The 15,888-nt window shown below is 31.9% G+C and overlaps 1 protein-coding gene across 5 annotated transcripts in view; it reads right to left on the bottom strand.

Moving 5' to 3' along the window:
- The window catches only part of tn (tripartite motif containing protein thin), a 149,735-nt gene that overhangs the window by 35,352 nt on the left and 98,495 nt on the right, over positions 1-15,888 (bottom strand). For all 5 annotated transcript variants that reach the window (XM_029316636.2, XM_029316631.2, XM_029316632.2 and 2 more), the window contains 4 exons: positions 15,077-15,258; positions 13,655-13,888; positions 5,332-5,681; positions 2,949-3,224 (listed from right to left, as the gene is read on the bottom strand). In XM_029316636.2, coding sequence (XP_029172469.2) covers positions 2,949-3,224; positions 5,332-5,681; positions 13,655-13,888; positions 15,077-15,256 — 1,040 coding nt within the window. In that variant the 5' untranslated portion in view covers positions 15,257-15,258. The remainder of the gene's footprint in view (positions 1-2,948; positions 3,225-5,331; positions 5,682-13,654; positions 13,889-15,076; positions 15,259-15,888) is intronic.

The following is a 15,888-nucleotide window of genomic DNA, read 5'->3' as shown; positions in this document are numbered from 1 at the left end:
TAATTTATATTTTATTATATTAAAACATTATTTTCTGTAAAATTTGTAGAACAAACATTAAAACGTATTATAACGAAATTTATAAAAAGCTGAATAACAGAGGTTATTAAATTTAAATAATAAATTATTATTATTATTATTATTATTATTATTTCATCGAGAGAGAAGAGAGAAAAGAGACTAAATAGAAATGTAATTGAATATACATTTTTACATAAATTCCAAATCTTTTTCCGCGCAGTGATGAATATATAATCCTCTTTATTTGCTACAATTATAAAATGTTTATGGGTAAAATGTACACGTGTGCGTTGCACGTAGAATTTTTTCTTTTTTCTTTTTTTACGTTTTAATCCGTCTATCTGCATTCACACTATTTATAATATCATGAAATATTATCGATTTTAAGCACGTGACTATTTAGCTATATTTCCATGATATGATATCAGGCATCGTCACGCTCCAAAACGCTGGCAAGAACACGCGCCAGAAATTGCGACGACGATGACGGGCATTTGTATATTTCGGCTTTTCACGCCACGCAAAAAAAAAAAAAAAAAAAAAAAAAAAGAGAGAATGAACATGCGCGCTTTTCAGAAGCGTATTGCAAAAAAAAAAGCACGAATAAAGCGAAATTTTTGCTCGAATATCACAAGGCAAGTGTCAAAAATAAACATCGCGGTATGCGCACGTTCCGCGCGCGATAAAAAATGCATCGCACGGAAATGCATTTACAATTCAACGATATCTAAATTCAAGGACGCTCGACAAATTGACGAGACGACATGGATAATTGTATTTTCTTTATAATAATAATCGCGCAAAATGCGATCGCGATTTTCACGTAATTATGCAACAAACGAAATATATATAAACGGCATTGGGACATTTCCGCATGTGAAGTAGGTCTTTGCAGCTCTCACAAGCGTTAATTACTAAAAAATACGTACTCGCACGTATCTAAAGCATTTAATTTACATTTTGACGAGGCCGCTTAATAAAACGAACTGACGAGATGGCCTTTAACGACTGGCATTGCACGAAACAGGCAGCAATTAAACCCGATGCGCCTATTCCGAGCTAAAGGTACCTTTGAGTCGGAATAGAAAAGAGAAGAGAGAGAGAGAGAGAGAGAGAGAGAGAAAGATGAAAATGAGCGAATGCCTAAGCACGAGTATTTATAATTTAACTTGGAATATATGCATGTAAGATATTCAGAAAATATCCGGTTTTCTTAAATAAATTGTTGTTATGTTAAAATATATTTAAATCATGTAAAGTATGTAAAAAAAATGTAAAATGTGTAAAAGAATTTAATATTGGATTATATGAGTTTCGTGATTATTTTTCACGCACAATTATTTTATGAAATAAATATTAATTACAATTTTATTTTATCTCTCAAAGCTTTTTATACTGTGGCTATCAATTGAAATTATTATTTTATATCGAGATATATTCTAAATATCGTTGAAATGCAGTAATTAAAATACTTTTGCCTACATTGTTTATCACATATAATTAGAGTTACAATAGTCGCAAATACTTTTGCGCTTATGAAAATTATTTAATATATGTATCGTGAGATATAAAAATTATAATTCGAAAAATAATATAATTATATTTTAAATTATTTTTTATAAATCACAAAAAATGATTTATAAATTATTATTAGTATATATGTGTGTAAAAATATTGTTGCAATTATTATGTTTAATAAAATTGTATCAACTCTCGTTTTAAAAATGAAGAAAATAAAAGACTCGATTGGTTTAAATATATTTGAAGTACAAAGTACATATATTAAACGTGTTTCTGTGCTGGACTTGCAAGCAATAGGCACGTACCTACCAATCATCTCGTTGCGTCCCAATCTAATGGCACATCTGTACCGTTAATCTTGCTACGCGAATGGAATATTCATACGTTTCAATATCTAGGACTTCGTAGAGAAAGCTTCGAAGAGAAGCTACGATTTTCGATATTATCAATTTAATTTGTTATATTTTTATACCGAATAAATATTAAAATATTCGTATGTTTTTTTATACTCTCATACAGCTGAGTTGAAGTAGAAGAAAAATATATATCAATCGCGCTTTAACAAGACGACTGCAATTGGACGACACTTGACAGCAAATTATTCACAATCATCTCATATACAGAAAATATACGCGACGCGTGATACATTTCGCCTCGTAAATAAGACTGCAAATTTTCGCGACGCAACTGATTTATCATTTCAAAAACAGACTGAATCTTGGCGCCGTAAATTAAGGAGTAACGATCTCTCGGATCTTTACTCTAACGATCCAAGGACGTTTCTTGTCTCCTTTAACTGTCCCGCTGTTTTTAACTCCGACTTGACGGAGAGAGGGTAAATTGATTTCATTGATAAATGGCGAAAGAAATAGTTTCGCCGTCCAGACGTTTTTTCTAATCGAGTTAGATTGCTGTTGGTCTGAAGAAGTCGAGGTTTATATAAATAGCTTTTCCGAAGCAGTTTTATATCATGTCGAAAGATTTTCTTTCCCGACTGACATTTCGGTATTTTTCAAGCTTTATGAAGCGTGTGACAAATATTGCTTTCAGAAAGATTTGAACCATTTTATAAATCGATGTTATTACTATAATATCAAAGAACATTTGTAACCTATTGCGGCGAGAATGCACATAAAGTATAATAAAGAAATAAATAACAAATAATATACTGTCACATATAATTTTTCTCGAAATTACTTTATAAATAAATAAATAAAAAATATATAGATATATAAAATATATATTATATTACAGATGTAACACGATAAACCGGATTCCGCGACAAGCAAACAGTTTACGACAACAATTTCAGAAGAGCAATTGGAAACGCAATCGCTATTACGACAAATAATACCCGGATATTCGAGCGCCTAGAATAAGAGACGTAAAAGCAAGCGAATAGTTACTCGTATTCGGGAACGTATCGATTCCTGGCCAGCCGTTCCTCCTCTTGTTGCCTGTACTGCGAAGCGAGACGATGATCACTTTTGCTCCTCATGAGGCCGGGCGAACCTCCGGGTGGGGCTAAACTGCTCGAGCTTCCCAGCAATCCGCCGCTTCCGCTTTCCGGTTTAATGTTCAATTCGCCATAACCCGCCACGTGAAGGACAAGTTGATTCGGATCGTGTGCCATCACGAAACGAACTCGCCGGCTGTAATCTCCCGCCTCGTATTCGAAATTCCTGCGAAAGACAAATCGTCCATTTTCATTCATCGCAAATCGCTGATTGTATAAATTAAATTCACCGTACAATTGATAAAAGAGTACAACGAATATATATAAATATATTTCTCGCAACGCGCATCATCTTTTATAAAAAAATATATAAATATTTAATAAAAAAATATCAGGATTAGATAATAACTAGGTAATTATAGTTAAAATTTAAAATTTAATAATTATAGTTAAAAGTTAAAAAAGTTAATAACTTATTAATTTTTACGTTCATTTGTCATCAATTGTAATTATCAAAAAATGTATTTCTATATAAAAATCAAAATTTCTTTGTAATTTGTTGTTATAAATTTCAAAAGAATTAACAAACAAAATTCTAATTTAATATAAATAATGTTTTTAAAAATTAATTTTTGATTACACTTCAGTTAACTGAGTTAATTTTTTGTTCACGCAACTTTTGACTTAACTAAATTAATTTTATATAAGCAATTAACTTTAACTTCTTAGTTTGAAAAAAATTATTAACTTATCCAACCCTGAAAAATATAAATAAAAAGTGTATTTATCTTTTTTTCCAGCTCGAGAATAATTTATTTTAACGTGCGATTTATTTCCGATCTGGAATACATTTATTTTTACGCAAATACTGTAGAAACTGCGTATAGTTAACGACATCGTCTGTTCGATTACGGACATGTCTACTCGGTTGAGCCGGAGTTACGACAGCGCGAGCGATTTCATTTAAATAATGCACTTCCAGAAAGGATTACGTGCAACTTTGCATCCCCTTTTCCCTATTTAGCATATATGAAATTTCTATGGACGTGGAAACGCAAGCTTTTAAAATTAATCGCGACGTTAATTCGATATGTTAATTACTAATGAAGCGTATTATCTGACGGTGAATGTGTGCAGCCATTTCAACATTGCAATTGGAACACGCGTCCCCTTCGATACCTTTTCCGCCGTTTACTTAACACGATTATTATACTTGAATTAATGAATATAATTACGCGCGTATAATTTTATCATGCCAAACGATTTGCGTCTGTAATTTACGGCTGATTTTGTTAATTTACAACGGACACGTTATATATGTTTCATAATAACGCGTGTGGTAACGTTAATTACATTACGAAGCTAACAGCTCTCTGGATTTTCGTTGCACTCATAGTGCAATTAACACAAATCTCCGCAGGAATTCGTGGAGTTGATGTCAATGGCGGCACATTAGTATCGACTGTTCGAATTATGATCTATTTTTTCACTTAAAGATATCGCGACATACGAGGTATAGCTAAATAAGTGCGAAACATTTTAGAAATTATTTGTCAAATTAAGGGGGAGTTTTTTATATAAATATATCCCACCCTGAGAAGTTACAGTTTTTTCTTTTTTTAGTTTTATTCTCTTATAACGATACAGAAAGATAAAAAAATATTAATGAATATCCACCAAGTTTCATTTTTTTAATGTGTCTGAAATTTAAGGAAAAAAATAAAAACTTAATTTCTACCTCTCTCTTTAGAAAAGTGGAATCATTTCCTAAAATTTTTCGCATTTATTTAAATACATCCTGTAATATATTATATCATCGAGTAAGCTTAAAAAAAGGAGATAAAATAAATGATATTAATTTTTCATTAATTGCATCATATTTCGCAGGCGGAAAAAAATATTCGAGTTAATTATAATAAATAAATTTCTCTCGATATAAAAACACGAAAAATTACGATTCCTTTATTCAAACGGTTCCGTACGAAGGATGTAGCGGCAGTTGTGGTTTTTTCGTAATAACATAGACGCCATTAAGTCCCTCGAAAATAGATTGAATCGACGAGGGAAGCGTCACTTCGGCAGGATCCGAAATTGAAGTAAAATAGCTCGCGGGAGCCGTTTGATTTAACGATTTCTTTCTAGTTTGCGCCGTAAAAACGCGCGGCCGCGCGGAACAGATAGCTGATAATAAATCGTACAAGGATATGTCGCGAAAGGAGGGAATAATAGACGAGAGAGAGAGAGGATAGGAGGAGAATTCCGTAGTCGTGAATTTAACGAGCGAGCGTAAAAAAAAAAAAAAAAGAAAAAAGAAAGCTTACGAGGCGACAAACCTGATAAACTCCACCGTACGCAGGAAGAGCTCTTTTGTGTCCAGCAGCTCGGCATCATCCCAAGGTACATTCTCGTTTATGTGCGCCTCCGCGAGATCGCAGTTGCTCTGGATATTTGCGATTTCCAATTCGAGATTCTCTTTGAGCTGAATCAGGCCTCTGAGCTCGGTGCCGAGGTATCGATCGACCTCGTTACGCAGATGTTCCGTGCGGTCTTTCAAAGCCTTGCTCAGCCTCCGATAAATCTCGTCCACCTCTTCGGCAACCGAAGCGCAGTTCGTTTGCAGGCCCAGGGTGTTTTTCTCCACGAGGGCCAGGGCGTCCTGCAGCCTGTGTAAACCCCTACGCACCTGAGAACACAAGAGTCATCAAGATTTGACGTGCCGGAAATGCAATTCCGTGTTAAACCTACGCCTCCTGTCGCGATTGCGATATCGATTATGCAAATGACCTATGGGCGCGGCGTGGGCGAACGAGTTCAATTAACGATATTATTAGGATAAATTTAATGCATTATTAATGGAAGTTGGTAAGAAAATGGCTTAGAAATCTCAGACGGGAGCAAAATAAAATTAATGGTACAAAATATACTATATACATATGTTTTATCTCTATATATCTCTAAATATATATATTTTTTCCCATTTTGTTTTATTTAATCAAATATAATATATACGCGTGTGAAGCAAAAGTACATTATTCTTTGATAATAGAATCTTAAAAATTGTAATTACACATGCATAAAAAATATATTTATTAATTATGTGTAATGTAATAAAAATTAAAGACTTAAATCTTTAAGAGAATGCGAAAAAAATAGAATTTTCTACAAGAAGCTGTGCAAGTAGATATGCATAAAAATATTAATTAATTTTTCAATACATACAAATATTTAATATTTAAATCTAATAGAAAATGCGAATAAAGGAATAGAATTTTCTACAAGAATCTTTCAAAAATACCTGTACTTCCATTAGACTCGCGCGATTTCACGCGTCTACCACTCTGCATGTCTCGCACAAGACTGATCTCTACTACTGACCACAAAACTCGCAGCGATAGCGCCACCTGGCGACGAAACCTAACTTCATGGTCAAGCGAGCAGCGAGCAGTCCAGCAGTCTCGCGCGAAACGCGCAGCGTGATGGATGTATGGGGTATACAAGTTGAATGGAAAGAATAGAAAAAGAAAGACGAAGAGTTAGATATAGACGTATAGAGATGCGCGAATCTAATGGAAAAGCTGGTATTTTAATCAAAAGATTCTTGTGGAAAATTCGATTTCTTTGGTCGCATTTTGTTAGATTTAAATATTGACTATTTTTATGCATTGAATAATTAATATATTTTGATGTATTAAATAATTAATTAATATATTTCTATGCATTGAATAATTAATTAATATATTTTTATGCACACATTGTAATTTTTAAGATTTTATTATCAAAGAATAATACAATTTTTACACGTTTTACGCGCGTTATTACATTTGGTTAGATTAAACGAAATGAGAAAAATATATTTATGTATATATCTTGCATGTGCTTAAAAGCTATTCCACTTTTATTGCTATTGTTAGAATTTTGGAACTCATACATATATGGAATCTCGAAATTTAATAAATTGAAATTTCTCGTTCTACATATCTTTGAGATAGACGAACGCGTCGACGATTAAATTTAGGTTCATTATAGTTGTACCATATAACTGCCCGGACCCCAGATATAGAGACCTGAATAACACGGAGCATACCTAATGAAAACAATAAATGGTCTGAACATATAAATATCATAGAGCACAAAGTTTAAGCTTCTCGCAGTTTCACATCACACATTTCATACTCGATACAGCATCATATTTTCATATAATATATACATATATAATTTAAATATAATTATACCATTCATAAAAGTGAATTAGCATCCTTATCTGAATGAATTAAAATTTAATTAGAAAAATGCGATTAATATCTAGCGATAATAAAATATATGTTGAATGTAGATTGTTTCGACTCGATACGACTTCCTTCGCGTTGATAATCATCATGTAACATAAAATATGAAAATTAATATATAATATGTAAACGTATTATTTAATTTATTTTTTCAAAACATTTATTAATTTACCGTGACAATGTTATGTTTCGGAAGCATAAAAACTCAAAAAAATAATACTCTCTATAATCAGATTTAAATCATCGAAAAATGGGGACACTTTATGGCTCAGAAGAGATTTGCTCAGTATACAGAGAAAATCCATCTAAATTCATAAAAGATATTCTGGAGGTACACAATCAATATCGAGCCATTCACGGTTCGTCGCCGTTGCAAATAGAAGAAAAAGTAAGATAACTTTTTATCACTGCTGCGAATTATTTGTTTGAAAATTCGATCGAATCTGCATTTTTTCAAATTTAATTACGTGTCATTGCATAATGTTGTAATAAACAACGCTGAGAAAAAGACGATTATTATATCCTAAATAATATCTATCGCGTCTATATACATATATACATGTTTAAAATTGTGTAGTTGAACGAGCATGCTCAGCAGTTGGCGGAGAGTTATCGAAAAAGGGAAGAGATCTAGAAGCGCTGAAGGAAGCTTATATACCATACGGCGAAAATGTGTACGTCAGACATCCGCATTGGAGAATGCTTCCCGAAGAGTCGGTGCAATATTGGTGAGCATTTTGCGCAATAGATATTGACATATAGATGAAAAGTAATGCAAAAGCTATATTTGCACTATATAGCTAGTGCAGATTAGAATATTTACGATAGCATAATAACACGTAAATCAAATTTAAATCAATTATCACGACAAACATATACATATTAATAAAAAAGAATGCAATTATCCATTATTCATAATGTCATAAAAATTATAATTTTTATATAATTTCAAAATAAATGAAATTGTTCCACATATTTTTTAAAATTAATACAATATACTCTCCACAAAGAAGGAAATAATTTAATTTCATATAATTATTTCAATAAAAGAGAGAAATTATAATTTTTATATAATTTAAAAGTTAATGAGAATTATTCTAGATATTTTTTAAAAATAACACAATATATTTTCTAAAGAACGAAATAATTTAATTTTATCATTAAAATTTCATAATTCGTATTTTTTCTCTTCCGCAATAATCGATTCATTTACCGTTTTGATGTGCAGGTATCAAGAGAACAAGTATTACAATTACGACGCGCCACGATCGAGGAATTTGAAATACGTGCGTAATTTCTAATTTCACTCAATTGGTATGGAAAGATTCGAAATTGATGGGTGTGAACATTGTCATTGGTTTGGATGGAAAGGTTTATCTCGTCTGTAGTTATGACTCGACCGTAAATGTCGATGGCAAATTCCAACGTAATGTAACACGACCTAAAGAGGTAAGAGTAATAGATATTTTTTTCTCAAATAGCATATTTTTCAAGAAAACTAATATTAATGTCACGTTAAAAATCGAGCGTGTACAAGTGATAAGCCCAACAGAAGAATGCTTGTCATAATGAGCACAAGTAAATATGGCAAGAATTGTCAAAACTTAAAAATATTTTTTATAGTATAATTTTATTATTAAATCTGTATTAAATGCATATACATACAAGATTATATTATAAAAATATTTAAATCAGTTCTTGTTATATTTGTCTGCTTATTTCATATAACATCCAATTTCTTTGTATGGAAGGAATAAATTGAAAAAATTCTGCGTGCACTAAAAAAAATTTTATTGAATTCGTATAAATATTTATTTTCAATACTGCCTAATAAATCATTTATTTGAAATTAATAATATTGATTTGATGTGAAAAATATTTATTTAATATAAGAAAATCCTCTTCAAAACAGATATATATATATATATATATATATATATATATATATATATATATTGTTTCAAATAATTTATTAGGTAATATTGAAATAAATATTTATTAATTTAATAATTTTTTTAGTGTATAAATAGTATATTGTTAAATTTATTTTCTATCGCATCGAATATACGATATTTTACTCATGAGTAAAATTATACCCGATTTACATAATGAATCCAGAGAAAATAATCTCTACAATTCTGCTGAAAATTAGAGAAAAGTGTAAAGGATGCATTCATTCGGAAAAGGTCTCGATGCATTAATATTATAATTTCTTACGTCGTAAAATGGAAGTGCATCTCGGTGATTTTATATACCACGCATTCTCAAGCCGTTTATTTCGCTTTTATATGCTCCGCGAAACGCGGAGAGACGTTATTTTCAAACGTGATTTTACAACCTGTCGTGCGCACCGTTGAAATTTTATAAATCGGTTAAATTACGAGCGATTAAAATAAACAAATCAAACATTTTTAGGCAATATATGTATATTGTACACGCGCCAGATGAATACGTGTGCAAAGGTATTTGTTGCTCTGTGATAATCAACGAAATTTTCCGGAGTACAGGATAGAAATTGTATTAATGGCTTAAATCACACGCGATAAATGCGCACAACAGTTTTAAAAGAAAAATTATTTTATACGGAAATACACACATACACACAGCACTCACATTTTTTGCACGTCACATAGAGAGAGAGTAAAACGGCTAAAAATATCTGTTTTCCAATGTATTACACGTAAACGCAATTTTACGACGTGTCATACCGTAAATGGAACATTAAGCGAGTCTATATATTTTTTTTAAATTGATTATATCAGGTACTATTAAAATAAATATAAAATGAACCATTTTTAAAAACAGAATTATTTTACACACTATTTCGCGAAATAAATGTGATTTAATTAATTTCTTTTTCTCTACGTACGGTCGGAAATAATTATTCTTTTATCACCTTTTATGCTGACAAAACACGCACATTTTTACGATATATTATATAATATATATGTTATCTGTTAAAATTAAATCGAGAATAATGAAATTTAATTAAGGCCATCCTAAAGTGGTTTATTTATTTTGCCATTTAAATTTTCAAGTGCAATTTATAAAATAATAAAAATCAGCGTATTGTCCACAGCAGATTGTATAGTTGAAAGTCCCGCGACACGAAAAAAAAACTCGAGTTGTTAACTAATTAATTAGAAACGGCAAAATTCTCAATGCCCCAAGCGCTGATTTATTAGTTAAAATCCTTCGAAAAATTTCGCGGCGCTGGGATTTGCTCATTAACTAATTAAATCGTGGAAAATGTATAACAAGAAGCGGAAATACAGCATGAACGATTATGTACATACATAAAAAGTAGGAAGCAATCTTTTTGTAGAGTAAATAAATTAATTAAACTTTACAAAATTTATATATATGTATATACATAGAGCTCGATTTCTTTTGTTTTTCATTTATGCATTATCACGCGGCTAATTTGTAACTGATCTTTCTTTAGAAAGAATTTAATTATGCAGTAATTACGTATCATTTTCAATATTAAATATATAAAGGTATATTAATATTCAATATTAAATACATTTAATATCTCAAGTATAAAATTTTGCAATTAAAATTTCATCGAAGGAGCATGCACATTTTAATTTGTGATATATATAAAAAGATGTTTCAAAGTGAAAAATACTCTTCCTTCACAACAACACATTGTCCGTATTATCGATCTTCGTTTGCGAGCGCTTCTGAATAATCGAAGGATGGATGAAATTAATTATAAACGGCAATCAGCGTCGATTCCCGACCGAACGGGACAAGCGAGCCTATATTGCAGACATGCACATGCAATTTCCGCCACACAGCGGAAAGCCATGGCTTCGACAGGCGGCTTCGTGTTAGCAACTTTGATGGTTGAAAATGCGGTGGGAAATCTATACACGCGCAATATCTCGCTTGTCGATCTCTGGACTGTCTCAAAGACGGCGCCTCCTAGTTTATGCCGTCACTGGAAATAGATGTGATTCATCGAGGCACTTCCAGAGACACGCGGCGAATTTGCACGATCCCGAACGACATCTTATTCGAGTACAATCTAACAAAGGAACGATCGGAAGTGTCCTTCACCGATTTTAATGAGCTTTCAATATGTTGGAAAGCATTGAAAAATATTACACCCGTATTTTTTTTTTTTTAGTTGCTCAAATAAAGATTTAGGGTTTTTAATGTTCTTTAAAACAGTGCAATCAAATTATGAAGAAGGAAAGGGAATTTGGAAAAATTTAATTACTCTGTTTTAAAGAACATTAATAACCGTAAAACTTTTATTTAAAACATTTTTTTATATCAAATTAATTTTTTTTAATTAAAAATAAAATATCTTGACTCTCTCTGTATATTTTTAGTATAATGACATTTATAAGTAATTTATTGTAAAATTTTATTAACCTCTAATTTTAATTGTATACGCTGAAGAAGGTTGGAAAAGACAACCGAAACGTTCGAACGAATTTATTTTTGTCTGTTATTTAATATGTTATACATTCTTTCACAAATAAATTTCTAATTGATAAAATTTAATTAGCTCTTATTGCCTTTTAATTGTTAATTAATTTATTAAAGAGCTTTTACAAATTATATTTTTTTATATCTTTTACCGTTTCGACGATGTTAACTCAGAAATAAAAAAATTTTTTCAAGGGGATGTTTTACCCCTTAAACGTCTAATATTTTTGAATGCTCTACAACATATTCAAAGCTCATTAAAATCGGTGAGGGACAATTCCGACCGTTTCCTTGTAAGTAAATCGTCCTGTTTGTCAAAGTCCTTGATAAAATCGTATTATTGACTACCCTTTATAATCTCGTTCGGATTCTTTGAGCCCCGTGTCTTAAGATTATGGTACAGGGATTTCTCAAGTCTATGATATTATATGAATCTTGAGATATCTCCTAACTGGAAAAGTTTGGGATCTCTTTACGACGGGAGACAAATCGCTGGATTAAAAGCCCGGCGATTCTTTTTTAATTTAATTTAATTGGGGATTATTCGCGATCCTGCTTCGTATTAAATTGATATTCGCGTATCGCATTACGTATCGCTAACAGATTTATATTGCGGCACGAACGTTTGTTGATAGAAAAGGAAAAATCTAGGTCACAATCTTGTTTCCTATCCTATCGTATACGGTTAATTGCAATGCGCGAAGTTTCGTGGCAATAAATTTTCCGTCGCTGAAGGGTGCTACGTAACGAATTTAAAGTACACCCCAATACCGGATACCGTAACACAACAGTTCCCGAGCTAACGTCTACTCGGCGAGCCAAAGGGAAAATTAGTTATGCAACTGGTTAAATTAGTTTCCGCGATCGGTATAGCAAAATTTCTCATAGCCAAGCTTACCTTTCAAATATAAGATAGGAGAGAACTTGATCGATATCGGTAAATTACTCGCATATATACCAGAACAATGAAAAAAGATATTGAGATGAATCATCTCTCGTGCTAGTCGCAAAAAAGGCATTTAATAATAATTCGCGTGACGTAAATATTTCCGATAAATATTATATAAGCAATTAATTTCGCGCTTATCTTCACATCATTTTCACACTTTTTCAAATTCCCTCTTTCGTTTTTATCGCAAATTGCAGCTGGAATTTCTTCGTTTATCGCCACTTTCTATAGATTTTCCTCGCGATTCTCGTGACCTTTTCAGCCCTTGCAGGTGATTCTAAAGCTCTGTTATTGATAACAGTACGAAGTTGCATTCGACCATAAATCTTTTTATTGGCTATACAGATTGAAAAATCCTTTTCGTTTGTTAATATATTAATATTTTAATTGTGGAAAAGAATTTATCAATCGGTAGAGTCAATCAAAATATTGGTACTTAAACTCATAAATTTATTTAAAAAAAAATACATTTTTTATCGACTTTCAACAAATTCAATTTATTTTTTATAGAAAATTATAGCATTCACAATTCGTTATTATTAGTACTTTTATCACGGTGAAGGATTTTTTGATCTGTATACAGGGTGTCCCAAAATTACTGGACACTCTATTAATAGGAAAATTCCTTACAGGTTATTTGGATACGATTTTTCCTTAGCAAAAATGTCGAGGCACCAATAATTTTCGCAAACTAAGCCTTATAAGAAATAAAATATTAACAAAATCACATTTTTCAATTAATTTCAGTTAGAATTGTAATTTAAGGCTTAGCTACAAAATGATGACTTCCCTCAACATTTTTGCTGAGGAGGAATCATCTCCAAATAACTTAAGAAATTTCCCTATATTAACAGGGTGTCCGGGTGTAATTTTGGGACGCCCTGTATAGCGAATAAAAAGACTCGTGATCAAACTTGACGTGTTTTATCGCTAAAACAAGCTGCAGGATGACCATTAATGATGTGTTTAGCGTCATACCTGGGAATTGATGCGCGCAATTTCGCGTCTCAGGATATCCATGTGCGCGTCCTTGCATTCGGGGCAGCATTTCTTCTCGCAGTGGACACACAGCGAGCAATAGCTCTTCTCCGAGCAAACACCGCAGCGTTCCATGGTCTGACCGCTGGTCGGGTCCGGTAGTTCCCCGGTGATCTCGATATGCAATTCCAGAAATCGTTGCAGTGTTACGTTGGTCGGAAAGGCTTGCACGCCCTACAAATAGCAGAGATGTATCGTCGGTTCGATTAGCTTTCGTAATGTACCGAGCACGTTTATTAATGAACTGGAAACGGGGCAATGGCGCGAATTAATTGTACACAATGCATCCCGTGACATTCCTATACAACGCTAACCGGAATGGAAATGCGTATCTGTACGTCGGTAAATAAAGTCATTGTTATTGCGGGTTATATGTATACATACATGGATCCGCGCGGCTGTTAAATATTACGATGAGTTCTCGAAAAACTGGTTTACGTATAATCTAATAATGAAATAAACGTGTTTTTCAAATTCTTCGATTATTTCTCAAAATATAACCGCATAATTTGTTATTCCCGCTAGGCGAGAACATTTTTAAATTCCGTAGCGTAAACACGTTCGATTATTCCGGAAAAACAGACCGGTCGAACAGTCGGAAGATAACATGAGTTTGAAACGTGAGAATACACTCGGTTCAATGAGAGTCCTCTCGCGTTTGGATTCATCGTTGAATAAAGATGAGCTTACACGTAACGTCGCATTCTCTATACTGTCGTGCGCGGAAGAACATTCAATTTGCGGTCGAAACTATCAGATCGATCTTTTTTTTTCCTCTCCTTGCATTATCATCCGAAAATTTATTAAAGACATAAACGCGACAAGGCGATATAATAATCGGAGAACCGCGCGCGCAGTTTCGCGACAAACGAGCCGCAACAGCTTGCGCAAATGTGTTCCATATAAATTTTGCGGAACCGCAAGAAGTTAAATATAATATGTATCCAGGTAATTTATTTAATTTATTGTGTGTAGGAATTTTTAGTCGGCTCGGGAGACATTGAATAGTCAAATCATCTTTTTCTCCAACATTTAAAAAAGATTTTTAATATTTTAATATATATATATATATATTAAAATATTAAAAAAATATATATATATATAATATTTATTAAAACATTAAAATATATTCTTTTATATAAAATATTAATATCCTTTTATATAAAAAATTTTTAATATTTTAATAAATATTACATATATATAAAATATTGATTAAAATATTAAAAATATTCTTTTATATAAAATATGAGAAATATTTTGTTTCGAATGTTTAAATCTTTTAAATATTTGATATTTATTTTATTAAATTGAAAAATCGATATCGCGATATGTTGTATACATATATAAAGATGACTGTCTTACTTGATACGGTATACGATGTTCGGCACGGCATTCTGGACACTTGACCTGTCGACGAACGTAATCGACGAGGCCGTCCATGCACGGTTCCATGCAAAAGCTGTGTTGACATGGCAAGAGCTTCGGATTTCTGTACCGATCCAGGCATATCGCGCAGGTCAGCAGCTGCTCGAACTGCTCCATGCCTGTAAAAAAAAGAAAAACTTATTCTCGATCTTGTCTTCTTTACATAAAAGAGGGCAAAAAAGTTATCTCCCTTATTCAATTCTTCACACAGCGCGTAGAGTTTATGTATGTATGCATACATATACATTTTATATATGCATACATATACATACATGCATGCATTTTAGAATACATAAATATTCCTGTATGTCTAACATAAAAAAATATAAACATATCCAACACAAATATTATTTAAACGCTATAAATATTCTTTTTTTTTTTTTTATTCTAACACATTTCAGTTTTAAAGTTAAAAATAACTTCAAATATTGTATATTTAAAAGTTTATTATAATGCATATTTCGTGTTGGAAAAATATGGGAATGAGTCTTTCTCTTTCAAAGTGTTTCGATATCTTGCATCATTCTAATTCGTCATAGTTTTCGTCATAGTTAAGAAATAAATCATACTAATATCGTGACTCTATAACGTCATTGTTTCGAAATACTGCCAAAATTTTATTCATCCAGTCACGTGTTGAGTGAATATATAGAAACAACTGTTGGTGTTTATTTGTGCTTGTTATTGCGACAATCATATGACTAGGTCGATATTTATATGTTCATACAATTTTCGACAACGCAATTTGC

Source organism: Nylanderia fulva, unplaced genomic scaffold (assembly GCF_048542155.1).
Source record: "Nylanderia fulva isolate GAGA-0341 unplaced genomic scaffold, ASM4854215v1 Scaffold5, whole genome shotgun sequence".
NCBI classification, from domain to species: Eukaryota; Metazoa; Arthropoda; class Insecta; order Hymenoptera; family Formicidae; genus Nylanderia; species Nylanderia fulva.
This window is presented reverse-complemented; position numbering and strand designations above follow the sequence as displayed.